Raw genomic sequence first — 15,239 nt, 5'->3', positions numbered from 1 at the left:
GTCCAGTTAATCTGTTTATTTTGGTGCTATTGGTTGAAGGAACATGTTGACCATTGACACTGGGAGAACTCCTGTTCTTCAAATACTGCCATGGGATCTTTAACATCCACCTGAACTACGAGAAGAGACAGCAGGGCATTGGTTTAACATCTCACCTTTCAGCTTTCTTTCACCTCTGGACTAAGGTTTGAATCCATCTCAGACCAATGGAGTAAAAATCTTATTTTTCTGTTGGCCAAAGTCTGGTTACTTTGGCGAGTCTTAAACCAGTTCCTTGTGCCATATGTCCACAACACAAACCGGCATTAAGTTGGCAGTCTTACTTGGAGAGGCAAAAGGATAGCTGGGAATGGAAATGCCACACAAATGCAGCATAGATTTCTCCTCTGAATTCAGGGTGAAAATAATTTGTTCAAAGAGAGTTGAGGAACCTCTACCCTGGATCCAATGCATGCAGTGTCTAAGAGTTCAAACCAGTTCAAACTAAATTTAAGACCGATATCAGAAAGTTCTTCTTCACAAAAAAGAATGATCAACACATAGAATAGACTTTCAGATTGAGTAGTGCAGGTGAAAACCCAGGAATCATTGAAGAAACAATTATGCGCTGTAATGGGAAGGTCTTGCTAGATGAATGAATTCAGATGGACTGAGTGGACTTCCCCATCTGTAATTATCTTGTGATCCTGTGGCCGTCTGCAGGTATGGAGTCTTGACTCGTTAGGGTGTGAGCCCTTTCGCGGTTACTTGTGTGAAAGTTGCTGTTGCTCTGAAAATTTAGCTTCAGTTTTTTAATTATCCAGACAATCCGCCAGAGCGACGGGATCAAGGACTGAGTGGGACAGAGGAATCAAACCTGCGTTCCCTCCCTCCATGGCACTGTGCGATAAGCTCTCCATCACTGCACCAGTATGTAAATCCTCAGCACTAAATATCTTCGTAGATTCACTGTTGCTAAAGGGCTCTTGTAAAAGCAATCGAGATACTAATTTCCAATGAGTATCTTGAAGGCAATTTAAATATCAAACCTGTTGGTACGTATGCGGTTATAGAAGTGCTCAAATACAATCTTTTATATATATATGTATGTTTGTGTGTGTGAGGCATGAATTAGACATTGTAATTTGATTATTCTTCACTTTGAAAATATAATGCTTGTATACTTTATACAGGATGTCAGTGCTGAAAGGCCCAGAGATGTCCAATAGTCTTTACATTTTATGGAGTAAATAAAACATTGTTGCTGAGGATTATAAACTATCCCATAAATCATCTTTACAAGTTCTAATTGGTGTTTAATTATGAAATAGAACCAGCATGATGCTAATCACTCAAGGCCAGTTATGCCACTGCTAATAACTTCATTGGGTGGTCAACTAAATAACCAGCCATGTCACTCATGATTTTTCTTCTTCAGTTAGAAAGGTCCATGGCAACAGTAGGGGTTCCACATTAACTCACTGTGAAACAAAAGTCCTGAGGCATGAAATACATTGAGGTTTTAAAATACTAGCTGGATTCTGAACTCAGTCTACATAGGATTCTCACACACAAGTCGCTGCGGAATTAGTTATAGAACTGTCTAGTATTTCTTTTCAATGACAGCACTGGTGATTACGTTAATGAATCAACTCATGGTTGCAGGCCAAGTAATTTTAGCTAATTATAGAATTATACAACACAGGTGGAGGTCATTTGAAAAAGCTATCCAATTAGTCCCACTCCCCTGCTCTTTCCCCATAGCCCTGCAATTTTTTCCCCTTCAAGTATTTATCCTATTCCCTTGCTCTTATGCCTCCGAGAAGATTACAAACATATTTCAGTGGATCGTTTGGCTTCTCTACAGACTGGGAAAGTAAAGTTTTAAACTCCGGGTAATGTGACTCTGCCCAGAGAGATTTTATTATATGGAGTGAGCTAAGTGTAGAACATGTACCGTCAAGTCTGGAGTAAGGAAAAAAAAAATCACATGGCTTTCGGGTGGGGAGAGGAATCTATATATTGTGATGCACAATGCATCGATAGTTGTGTGGGACCAGAGGGTCTTTTCCTGTCCATCACTGTTTGTATGTTGTTGAACTGTAAGGTTCATATGCAGTTCATATTTGATTAGAAAGCCTGCATAATTTAATACTGGTCTGAAGGAAGATTTTCCAATTGGATTTAGTGCTAAATTCACAGTGGTATTTAGAATCTGCCGTTAAACACTGATATAAATTTTTATTACATTTATATTATAAGTTTCCAATTTTTCAGGTCTAGAACCACAGAATATAAACTACAGTAACCTTTGAACAGTCAGCTAAGTGATTTGATGAAAAAACAATATGCAAAATAGTAGTAGTGGTGAATTCCTTGTAATCAACCTCTTTGTTTTTTGTGTTTATAATGAGAAACCTCAATAAAGGTCGAGGCCCATAATGCAGGACATTAGAAGAGTAGGAGAGAAGACAGACTAAATCAGAAAGTGGTGCTTAGGCACTGCTAAGCTTGTTTTTTCAAGTGTCAGCTTGGCTCAGTTGGCAACATTCTTGCCTTTGAGTCAGAAGATACTGGCTTCAAACCCACTACTGTTTCAAGCCCATAATGTAAGCTGACACCACTGAGGTACTGAGGGAGTGCTGCATTGTCAGGGAAGCTATCTTTCCAATGAGAAGTTAAACCAAGGCCCTGTCTGCAATCTCAGGTGCACGTTAAAGATCCCATAGCATTATTTCAAAAAGAGTGGGGAGTTCTGGTATTGTGGCCAACACTGCTCTCTCAACCAATACCACCAAAAACAGATTATCTGGTCATTCATTTGTGTGCTGTTTGTGGGACCTTGCTGTGCACAGGTTGGCTGTGCATTTGTCCACATAATAACAATGGCTACACTTCAAAAGCATTCTATTGTTTTGGGATATCAATAGAATATGAAAGATGCTATATAAATGCAAGTTCCTACCTTTCTTAAAAGCCTGTAAATTATAGGAGGAAGGGAAGACTGAGGGAGGTATGGCGTTCTACAATTTTGAGGTCCTAGTACAGGGTAAGTTGGGATAGATGAGCTTTGATAATCAACACAGGAAGACTGAGTAGGACAGTGCACTTGGACCTCAAGAGGAATAAGAAAGGAAAGTTCAGAAGAGCACTGAGGAGTAAAACACAAAAGGTTGCGTTGGGAGGCAGAGAGATTGCAGGCTATAGGTGGCAGTAGGATTGCCTATCAGACAGCAAACCTTTTGTGTACCTTGTCCAGCAGTGCAAGGATGATTCAAGAAGAGCCACCCAGACAAGGACAGACCTGTTTTTGGCACCATAAACCATCTGTTATCAACCTTCTCGTAATTTTGTTGACTGCCCGTTCAGTACATTCTGTTCCATTATTCATATAATCTCTTTTTTGAAAGGCCTATTGATCCTCTTCACTCCAACTATCTAAGAGTCAGCTTTATCAGAATTGCCATTCGTTTTATGAAGCAACTTTGTTTTCTTCACATTTAGTCAGGAATCATTTCAGTTTGTCCCAGCTGCTGTCTGCTTTAGTATTTCTCATGAACACTTCATTCCAAAAATTCTACTCGAATTGCTTTCAACCACTCTTTTAGGGTCCGAGTTTCTATGCCGCAGAGTCATGCTGAGAACACGTCTGCCTTCAACCACAAACACTCTTGTCTAATCAGATTACATCAAGTCAGCCAAATAGACTGTAGCCATCATTTACACAGACCAGTTGGGCCGAATGGCCTGTTTCTGTGCTGTAAATTCTATGTTATGCATATCTCATTACCACCATTATTTCAAACGCTGAATATAATCCCAACGTACTTTTCATTTTAACATTGTCCAGTACTCGATTCTGAGGAATATAATTTTCTCTTCTGTCTTTCCACTGGGCCCATAACAGAGCTGAGGGAGTTAGCCAGAAATGATCTCCCAACACCAAATACCGCCCCCCCCCCCCCCAGTCACAGAGGTAAGCGCTAGAGATGGTACATGCTCACCTCCGGCAATCCTGCCCGCAGCCTCTGAAACGCTGTTCTCTTTAAAATCAAGACATAATCTGTCCGTCTAAACATGCTCCTCATCAGCACAGATGGAAGTGGCCGTTAGTGCTCATCTCACCACGGTTGGTGTCAAGGGACTACTTTTGGCCAGCGCTGTCTCGGGTCCAGTGGCTGGGATCATGGGGGAAGCAGGCATATCAATTGTGCAGCGCCAGTTAATCTTGCCAAGAACGCCAACTGCTGAAGACAGCTGAGGCCAGTGGGTGAGGAGACGATCACAACAGCAGTCGGCAGCGTAATTTAGGAACTCACAGCTTTCTGCTAGGGGACATCACTGGGCCCCTCCCTTATGGCAGATGCAGCAATAAGATAAAATTCTTAAGTACAGCTTACAAAATCTTGGCAATGAATGCAAAGTAAATTCACTGCGTAAAGTTGGAAAATGACTTTCAATTTCATGACTGGTGGCACCTATCTCTAGTTTCTTCATTAGTTATAATAACGAGCACTAGGATTGGGATTATCCCACCAGATATTCTCCATTTTATACTGGACTTGCATTCCATACAATGAAGTTTGCTTGCTTATAGTACGATCTGATTAATGAGTCAAAAAATGTGCTTGTAAGTTTATCGATACCCAATGGCAGTAACTATATCACACAAAGACACTCCTTCCATAGCTAGGTATTTTTATCAGTCGCTGTGGCTCCTGTTTCATTAAGTCCTGAATCACATGAACTAAAAGGTGTAGCACACCATCACATAGAATGACATGGAATTTACAGCACAGAAACAGGCCATTCGGCCCAATTGGTCCATGCCAGTGTTTATGCTCCTCACGAGCCTCCTCCCATCCTACTTCATCTAACCCTATCAGCATATCCTTCTACTCCTTTCTCCCTCATGTAGCTTCCCCTTAATCACGAAATGTTACTGGGGTTAAGTTGCACTGAGATGTACTGGCAGGTAAATGTTTTAATGACCTCTGTCTAATATTTTAACAAGGCCGTCATGTTTTATGATGGGTTGGTGGCAGCTACACTAATTCAAGTGCCAGAAATTTGCATTTGGAGCCCGTCAGGATTTAATACCAGCAGAAACACCACCTTTTTAAAAAAAAGAATGTGGCACAAAGCAAAGCCAGCCCTGACCTCTCTCTCAATTTTCTGTTTACAGTCGGAAATGTGAATCAAACAATTCACAATGATCAAAAGCTAGTTTCTGGCCACGCCGTCAAGTTTCAAGTTTATAAAATCCTCCCACTGTTCTAATTTCACAATCCAACTCTTTCCACTGACACAGAAGAGACTTGTGCACCTTCCAGCAATGCCAAACATTCTCCAGGCCTTTTTTTTAGGCTTTTACAAAGCAAGCCTCTGTTATAAAATAATTGGGTTTTTATCAGAACTGAATTGCTACAACTGGTACAATGGAGCCCCAGTTCTTCTCCTGATTACAGGTAAGGAAAAGGCGAGATATGAAAACAGACTGACAGCTAAACCTCTCCAAATCACTCCATCAAACATTCAGATTGTTCCATGCTCCCTGACTAATGTTTTAGTCTCCACAGTGGCGGGTTGGGTGGGGGTGGAATGATGCCTGGACAATCGAAGAAATATTAACTTTGTTTTTATGCCTATGTAGATAACGTTGTGTAAGAACATTTTTTTTGCCTCTCCCTGGAGGTTACATGACTGAGGGGGGGACGGAGTGGAAGTGTCTAGTCACGATGCTCTGGTCATCACAGTGTGGGGCAGGCTTGATGGACCAGCTGGTCTTTTCCTGCTCGTCAATTTTGTATGTTCACCACATATGATGCAGTTTATTTAAGGAGACCTTTTTGCCCAGAAAAAAAAATTCTAATATTGCACTACCTATCGTGAGATCCCTTATAACGTCACCTAAATTAGTGCATCAGATACACCACCTCGTACCTAGAGGGAGTGGCGTGGAAATTTGCAGATGATACCAAAATAGGAGGCACAGTTAATACTTTAGAAAACCAAAGGAAGCTGCAAAGGGGTATTGATGAAATAAGGAATGGGCTAAAAAGTGTCAGTCAATGTGTGGCAATACATTTTGGTAAAAAAATAACAGCAGTAATTATACTCTGAATGGAAGTAGGTTTGGAACTGTGGACGAGCCGAGGGATTTAGTGGTACAGGTTCACAGGACATTAAAGGCAAGCTGATAAGGCCGTTAAAAACTTAACTAATGGAATTCAAAGTTTTATCACAGAATATAGAATATAACAGCAAAGAGGTAATGATGAGCCAATATAAAACCTTCGATAAGACCTCAGTTAGAGGACTGTGTGCAGTATTGGGTTCCACACTATAGTTGAGGGGTCTGGAATGAAGGGTCAGAGATACCAGATTAAATGTAAGATTTAGAATGGAGAGCAAGACAATCTTCTTTACACAGAGAGTTGTGAGGCTGTGGAATTCATTTCCAGGGTTAGTGATTGAGACAGAAACTACGTCAACATTCAAGATGAGATTGGATAGGGACTGAAGGAAAAAAGGACGAAGGGATGTGGGAACAGGATGGGTAAATGTGATTTGGGCTGTTTGCTCGCATGGCGGATGAACACCAACTCTGATTGGTTGGGCCAAATAGTCTGTTGCCATGTTGTAACTTTCATATATTTCTATATATTATACTTTATTTTTAAAAAAATAAAACAGGAAAGAAAAGTTACACGTGTTATTCATATACGTAATCTAGGCAGCCACTGTACACATTCATATTTTATGAGTTAATATCTTTCTTTGATTGTGCAGTATGCTTTTCGCACAGCATTTGCAAGCATATACCTTGGATTTTTGTTAGCCTGATTATGTCAACTGGGAACAGAGCATGATTAAAGGTCAAGGCAATTTGTCAGGTCATATTTCTGAGGTAGATTTTTGTCACTGAGAGATGGTTTGGGTGTCTGAGGACGAGGGGCTTGGTGTTTCACAGGCCTCCAGAAAAAGGCGTCAGACCAATTGGTTTCCCTAACTGCAGGCAACGGATAAATGTCACCATTACACTTGATACATGTAAACAGTTGTTCTAATCACAAGTTGATTATACAGATTTACTTTTTTAGTGTCATGTAGCAGGGTAGGGCCAACCTTTGCTGGACGTGCAACTGTGTGCCTAGTCCCTGTTTGCTTATTTGCCTCCTTGAAGCTACTGGTGGGGATGGTATTCCCGATCCATTGATTCCTACACATCTGTGGTCCTTGATTTTATACAAAATGTACGCTTGTCTATCCCCACAGATTTACCATATTTTGCTTCAGCAGAGACATGTGTTAGGTCGAGTCTTATTTAAGAGTCTTTGTAGTCAGCTCAGTTAATTGCCTGTTGGTTAAATTTAGCAGGCCCTCTGGTAATTCAAGGAGGGGACAGCAATCAGCTATAGAGATGGGTGTTTGTACCAGCAACCTTCAGGTGTCTCGGTGCCACACTCTGGAATGCTCTCCCTAAAATCCTCTGCCTTGCTATCTCTCCCCTCCTTCAAAACATTCTCGAAACCTACCTATTTGCACCTATATAGTGATGTTAACATAACAAGGCTTGCCTAAGAGCTTCACAGAGGCAAAAAATAATTGTACACCAAGATGTGGTAGAGCAGTTGGGGTCGTGACCAATGGCATGATCAAATAGGTAGGGTCTGAGAAGTTTTCTGTGGTAGGTATATGGTGAGGTTTCACCTAATTCCTGGGGGAGCATTGTTGTTATGTGGATGCATAATGGTCTAGGACACAGGGGATTTCTGGGTTGGTATCTTGAAGAAAGTTCCTGACTAATGTTTTGTCTTTCTGAAGGAGTTCAAGGGATTGGTCTCTGAAGATTGATTCAAGCTCCACAGTCTAGAAAGAAGGCCACTTTAGGAGGAATCTCGCAGAGGTACATGAAATATTAAAGAGACAAGGCAAACTCAGACTATTATGTTGAAACCAGGAGAGTCGAACCAACAAACATAAACTTAAATTAGTGAAACGTAAATTTAAAACTGATTTTAGGAAGAACTTCTTTACTCAAAGGATGATTAAGTTCCTGGTATAAGTTGTCAGCCAGGATAGCATAGGCAAAATATTAGGCATGTTCAAAATATGTCTGGATGCTGTAATGGGAGAGATAAGCTTCCAGGGCCAGATGGCATTTCCTTGTCTTGAATTTTCTTATGAAGTTGTCCCTTCATAGGGGCCCATTGCCCATTGAGCTGTTATGGTCTCAGTGATCTGGAAGCTGGTCAAACGCTATAAGCTTAGGCTAGTGCTATGTGGGATATCTCTAGCATCAGGTTCATTTTGTCTGAGGAGGGATTAGAGGGTGTTTTGGATAAAGGGGGGTTACCTTGCATTTTCCAGGGGCTTCAGTGATGTTGCCATAGATGCAGATCTTATTTCAGCAACCCCACTTAGCCAGGTTGCCTATTTTTGCCACGTTCTCATGATCCTCTCATGCAGGTGGATTTCTAGGCCTTATAGTGCTGCTCGTCTCTCATCACCATGAGAAACATGGGAGTTGCATAACCATGGTGAAACTTAACAAAATTCCTGTCACAAAACTGTTCCCACTCTCCTACCTCCCCATAGATAATCAAGTGAAACTCCAGAGCATCAACTTACATCATTCAACCCTGACCGATTACATTGCACCGATGGTCTGCACCGTAGGCTGAAGCCACAATATTCCAGCAACCATTAGCTAGGCTGGATTCTCCTCTGTGATCCCACCTGAAACAGGGCAGGATAACGGCGGAGAATGAGGCAAAAATCGGGCAGTGAGACCTACTGCTGTCTCACTGCCCCGACCTCTGATTCACTCCCCTTGGCCCCATTGGGACCGCAGTGGCCACCCACCTCTTCCCCACCCACCTCTTCCCCACCCACCAGCAAGGGTTGGTGGGGGGGGGGGGGGGGGGGGGGCGGTGGGCACTCGGGTTCCCGGTCCATGCTCTCGAGTCTGACGCAGATACTGCGGACACCCAAAACAAGGTGGAAGGTGGCGGTCGGCTCAGGGTAGCTGCAGTAGTGGCCCCAACGTCGGGGAATGGAGGAAGGAGGGCTGTAAAAAAAAAAAAGAGGGCCCTTCTCCCTCCGCATGGGCTCCTCAAATGTCTGGCTGTCTCTTCTGCTGCAGCAATGGCGGTCCCACCGCAGTACGGCCAGGACTTTGCGGCAAATGACGGGTGAGCTCCTTCTTGGCGACGTGAATCCCGCTTGAAGCCTATCGTGCATATTCAATGCCCCCTCGGCCCACGGAAATGGGTGGGGGTCGGGCAGAGTCGGAGGCCAGACACAAGTCCCGCTACTCCGCCCTGACGAGGAGAATCCAGCCCACTATGTCTACTCTTATTATTATGGTCCATTCCTGACCAGGTATTCATCAAAATCATTTTTAAAGGAGTTAATCAACAAAAAAATAGGATTTACTAGTTTGAATTGGGAGTCCATTCCCCACATTTACTATCTCTCTTTTTGAAAGCAGAGCGTCCAGAACTGCACACAATGTGGTAGATTTTACTAATTCACGTTCCCAGTGCAGAGTTTTGTACAATGGGAGGACAGATCAGGAATTCGGGCCCAGGAATGATGCAGGTCCTACAAGGATTTTCCATCCGTTAATGGTCACTAACCTCCACGCCCAAATTCCCCACGAGTGCTCCCGTCGTATGAAGCTCGCTACAAGGAGTGTGAATATGTGAAATCCACCCTAAATATACCAAATGTGACCCAGGAATGCTTAGACAAGGACAATGTTGGCTGCACAATCAAAGAAATAGACTTAGAAGTTGCTGGTTTATATGAAAACATCCTCCAGCCCTACAACCCTTCGAGGTCTCTGCGCTCCTCCAATTCTGGCCTCTTGCGCACCCTCGATTTTCTTTGTTCTACCATTGACGGCCGTGCCTTCAGCTGCCAAGACCCTAAGCTCTGAAACTCCCTTCCCAAACCTCTCTGCCTCGCTACCTCTCTCTCCTCCTTTACAAAGCTAGCTGGGAAAGTAAGCTGTGAGGAGGATGCAGAGTCTACAAAGGGATATAGACAAGTTAAGCGAGTGGGCAAGAAGGTGGCAGATGGAGTAAAATGTGGGGAAATGGGAGGTGATTAAGTTTGGTAGGAAAAATAGAAAAACAGAATTTTTTTAAATGGTGAAAAACTATTAAATGTTGGTATTCAGAGGGATTTAGGTGTCCTTGTACAAGAAACACAGAAAGTTAACATGCAGGTACAGCAAGCAATTAGAAAGACAAATGGTATGTTGGCCTTTATTGCAAAGGGGTTGGAGTACAAGAGGAAGGAGGTCTTGCTGCAATTGTACAGGGCTTTTGTGAGACCACATCTGGAGTACTGTGTACAGTTTTGGTCTAAACTGTCTAAGGAAGGATATACTTGTCTTAGAGGCCGTGCAACGAAGGTTCACTAGATTGATTCCTGGGATGAGAGAGTTGTCCTGTGAGGAAAGATTGAGTAGAATGGGCCTATACTTTCTGGAGTTTAGAATAATGAGAGGTGATCTCGTTGAAACATATAAGATTCTGAGAGGGCTTGACAGGGTAGATGCTGAGAGGCTGTTTCCCCTGGCTGGAGAGTCTAGAACTCGGGGGCATAGTCTCAGGATAAGGGATCAAATATTTAGGACTGAGATGAGGAGGAATTTCTTCACTCAGAGGGTCATAAATATTTGGAATTCTCTACTCCAGAAAGCTGCGAATTCTCAGTTATTGAGTATATTCAAGACTGAGATCGATAGATTTTTGGACTCTTGGGGAATCAAGGGATATGGGGATTGGGCGGGAAGTGGAGTTGAGGTCGAAGATCAACCATGATCTTACTGAATGGCGGAGCAGGCTCCAGGGGGCGTATGGCCTACCACTGCTCCGATTTCTTATGTTCTTAAGACACTCCTTAAAACCTACCTCTTTGAACAAGCTTTTGATCACCTGTCCTAATAACTCCTTATGTGGCTCGGTGTCAAATTTTGTTTGATAGTTGCTCCTGTGAAGCGCCTTGGGACGTTTTGCTACGTTAAAGGTGCTGTATAAGTTGTTTTTACAATTCTCACCCTACACAAGGGATTTTCAAAGATAATCTAGTGGTGTCGACTCATTACAATTCTCACCCTATCGAAAGTGAAAAGTAAAGAGAGGTATAGGGTTACTGGGATCTGGTAGTATTTTATAAGTAAAACGTTGGATTTTCCAGGATTCATTTTATTTTTTTGAGCAGTAAAGCTTGCCTTATTAGTAAGTAGATTGCCTGAAATGCAACATAATCGTTCTTAGCTGCATTTGGGGTCAGTGAAACTGCCAGTTTCTGCAGTCTGAATACAATGCAGATCCCAGAGATCTCCTAGTCAGGAAATACTTACGCAGAGTAAAGGACTCCTTGTTCTCTTATACTGATCCATACTTGACATTGTTACAGCTTATGTACACAGATAAGAATGTGCAATTTAATTGCTCTCTTTGCAGTAATCTAATCTTAGATATGATTCAAACTTTTAACCACAAAGAACGTTTTGGCCAGTTGTACCATCAACCACAAGCCTTTTACACCACCTCCGAACAATCACATACAAAAAAAAGCACAGTTAAACTAAATTTAGTTGCTACTGGAAAAGATATATATTTTATTCTGGCAGATTGGTTGAAACATGAAGGCAGTTAAATAGTGAGCTACTTACCGGGGGGCCTACAAGTCCAGGTTCTCCTACATCACCTATAGGTCCCTGTTCACCCTGTTGTAATCATAGCAAAGAAAAAGGCACTTTAAATTCTGTGACACCTTCAATTAATTTTTTATTTCAGAATTTGACACTGGTTTAAGTTTGGGGGCAGTTATACAGTTTGCTTACAAGGCATTTTCAGAAACATAAATTGATACAACGCGGTAAATTTGTGATCCCGATGCTGAGCCTCACCTGCCAGGATCACATATCAGGAAGTCACGGGTGCAAGCCCATGATTCTGGGGACAAAATTCGCCCCCAGCAAGGCAAGACTCTCTAATAAGTTCGTTTGTATAGGTGCGCATACTGGAATAGCGGAATTTCACGCTAAACCATGTCATTGTTGAAGCTCTGATTCATTTCATCACATTTAAAACTGTTAATTTTTCCGTTGTTACTTTTAGTTTTTCTACCTGTTTTGCTTCCTCTAAAAGTTGCCTGTCACCATCCTCCATCCAGAGGGACGAGGCAATCAGAGCCATAAACTTCAAAATGTACAGCAAAAGGGACAAGTTGAGTAACAACTTCATCTCAAACCACAAACTCCTTAACCCACAGCCCGCAGGGGGCGCTCGCTCTGGTTACCCGCCTCTCTTCCGCAGCCTTGTCCGAGCCCGGGTAGCCCTGGAGAATGAGCACACGATGTCCGCTGGTACGCCTGAGGCCTTCCGCGACCAGTGGGCACCGCAGGGACTGCAGTTTGTACTGGATATCGATAATAACATTATTATTTAATTTTATAAATTTCCTTTGTTTTATTGTTTAGTTCCTTATTAGTTGTGTCACTCTAAAAAGAGGGCACTTGTGTTTCGTTTTTGTTTGAGGACACTGGGGCAAACCCAGGCTCACCTTATTGGCCAGTTAGAAAAGGCAAACAAGTAACCTGGCAGTGGGTGTGTGCACAGCTGGCCACGAGTGAAGTCAATCCAGGGGGTTGAGAGTCAGGCTAACCACCTGTCCCCATAAAAAGTCTTCCCCATTTCATAAAGAACCCGCAGCACAATCCGCTGGGTGTGAAAGCAGTGGGAGAAATGGGTTGCCTCACGCGTCACTGGGCACGGAAGAGAGAAGAGCCACCATGGGGAGGAGGGTGGGTTTGGCCCAACTGAAGCACTTGCACTGCCACCCAACTCAAGACCAGCACTCACCAAGAATCCAATTAGTGGTCTATATGGTGCAGTTACACACTACCTTTGGCAAATGAGCTCTGGGGAGGCACCAGTTCAGGGACTTTCTAACCAACAGTCAGGCGTGTGGCCACATGAGCTACCAGGCTTTCAACTGCACAGTCTTTAGAGCCATTCTTAACATATTTGTGGTGCTGTGCAATATATAATTAGTACCTAGCAACACTGGAAATCAAGAGCATGTGATCAATTTTTGGCGGGATGCGATGTAGAAGCTCGTGCCAGCCTGCAAGTTTGCTGGGAACGGCATTCCTGCAACTAATACATAATACAAAAGCACATTATATTTGGGGTTTTTTCAGTGAGCCCTCAACTGACTGAACAGCCTAGTAGCTCTAGGAATAGAGGAGTACACCGCCATAAAATTACAAAATATGTAACAATGAGATTTTTTCTTTAAAGTTCATTCTCAGGATGTGGGCCGGCATTTAATGGCCGTCCCTAGTTACCCTGAGACGGTGGTGTTAGGTCCTCTTGTTCTTCAGCAGTTTGACACAACTGGGTAACTTGCTCGGCCACTGCAGAGAGCAGTTAGGAGTCAACCACGTTGGTGTGGGACTGGAGACACATATAGGCCAGACCGGGTAAGAACGGCAGGTTTCCTTCCCTAAAGGACATTAGCGAACCAGTTGGGTTTTTATGACAATCCGACAGCTTCATGGTCACTTTTGCTGATTAAAAACTTTTTATTTCCAGATATTCCAAGCTGAATTCAAATTCTCAAACTGCCATGGTGGGATTTGAACTCATGATAGCATTTGGTGTCGTGTAAACACATCATGAGCAGCAGTGAGATTAAAAAACATGTCCAGGAATGAGGCTGACTTTATAAATCAGAAGAAATGTTTATTTAAGTAAGTTACGATCAACTTCATAACTGGATATTTTTACCACATCTCGATGCTGGTTACAGGATATTCTTATATCACGGTCAACAGTATAGTTTTGAATGGTGGTGCAATGATATTTTTGTAAAGGGGGGGGTCTTTTAAATCCAAAAAAAATCAGAATAAACCTCATGGATCATGTCACTGTCTTATAAATTCATATCATATCATAGGTTCATGGTCAACTTACAGATTTACCAGGAGAGCCCATTGTGCCAATCAAACCAGCCGCACCTTGATCACCCTGTTACAAAACAAGTACAGCAAAGATGACGTGGGGAGGAAAACAAATTGTTTAAAATTGTTTCTAAAGAAGTATAAATTAAACAGCAATGGTAAAAGTTTTATCCATATGTTCAAAATCTAAAATACTTTATTTTAGAAGAATCTAGCAATTTGAAAAAAACTGAAACCATTATCTCACTAAACAGTTTGCCATTTCTCCAAAGAATTTGAAAATAAAACTCTGTTCAGTTCACCGACCTCTGCTACTTGCTACTATTTTAACTTCTTTCAATGAAACGTAAACAAGGAATGAGAAAAGGCCATTTGGACTTCCTTCCCCATTACCAAAAATCAGCTGCTGTAAACTTCAAAAAGTAACTAATTAATAATTGGAATAAATTGCTTATTGACAATGAAAGTTACTTAAGCGCAGCAAGAATACTGAGAAAGCAATAATTTCATACCTTTGCACCAATTGCACCCGTAAGTCCTGAAGAACCCGGCAAACCCTAAAAAATAAAGGCGGGGTCAAGAAATCAAAAGCTTTTCTTCTTTACTGTGTCAAAACGTGCATCAATTTAAAGTACCTTGATTAAATGGAGCCTATTGACACCCGCAATGTAGGGCTGATTTTCCCGATCCAGATGGAGAGGGGGGGAATGAGCATTCCCAGCGAGGAGCGACATTCCCAGCAAGGAGGGCTGCTCAAGAAATCGCTGGGTCAAAAGCCCCCTGATATTTCAACTGTTCATTTAAATGGACAGAAAATCAGATGTCGCAGACCCGAAGTTTCCTGACCAAGGCCGCCTGTGAGCACTGCTCCACACCAGGAGCGACCCAGCGGAAAATCAGCTCTTGCACCACATTCCAGCATTGAGCGTCAATCTGCAATACTCAGAATGTGGAAGTCAATTGCCAGAACAACTATATTGGTCCAACGAAAGAAACACAAGTAATTATAGAATAATAGATCTCCCAGAAGATTTAAAGCACATAATTTATTTCAATAATTGTAATTATATCCATTTACAGATGGTGGGGCCCTTGCCCAAGCATGGAACGCCCACAACAACATTTCCCTAGCTTGGGCTGTGTCAAGTTTTATTGCACATCCTTCAGCATCATCCCGACAACACTGGGCTGCTGAGTTATTTTTGATCATTTTCATGTCCCCCACTTTCTCTCCTATTTCCATTTCCCAACACGCTTCTCTCCTTCCACT

At 42.5% G+C, this 15,239-nt stretch overlaps 1 protein-coding gene across 1 annotated transcript in view; it reads right to left on the bottom strand.

The window, feature by feature from the left end:
• col9a1b (collagen, type IX, alpha 1b) overlaps nucleotides 1-15,239 on the bottom strand; it is a 118,751-nt gene that overhangs the window by 57,808 nt on the left and 45,704 nt on the right. The window contains exons 20-22 of the mRNA XM_067983708.1: nucleotides 14,482-14,526; nucleotides 13,983-14,036; nucleotides 11,675-11,728 (exon numbers count right to left, since the gene is read on the bottom strand). Of these exons, the coding sequence (XP_067839809.1) occupies nucleotides 11,675-11,728; nucleotides 13,983-14,036; nucleotides 14,482-14,526 (153 nt within the window). The remainder of the gene's footprint in view (nucleotides 1-11,674; nucleotides 11,729-13,982; nucleotides 14,037-14,481; nucleotides 14,527-15,239) is intronic.

This window comes from Heptranchias perlo, chromosome 5 (assembly GCF_035084215.1).
Source record: "Heptranchias perlo isolate sHepPer1 chromosome 5, sHepPer1.hap1, whole genome shotgun sequence".
In the NCBI taxonomy this organism is placed as follows: domain Eukaryota; kingdom Metazoa; phylum Chordata; class Chondrichthyes; order Hexanchiformes; family Hexanchidae; genus Heptranchias; species Heptranchias perlo.
This window is presented reverse-complemented; position numbering and strand designations above follow the sequence as displayed.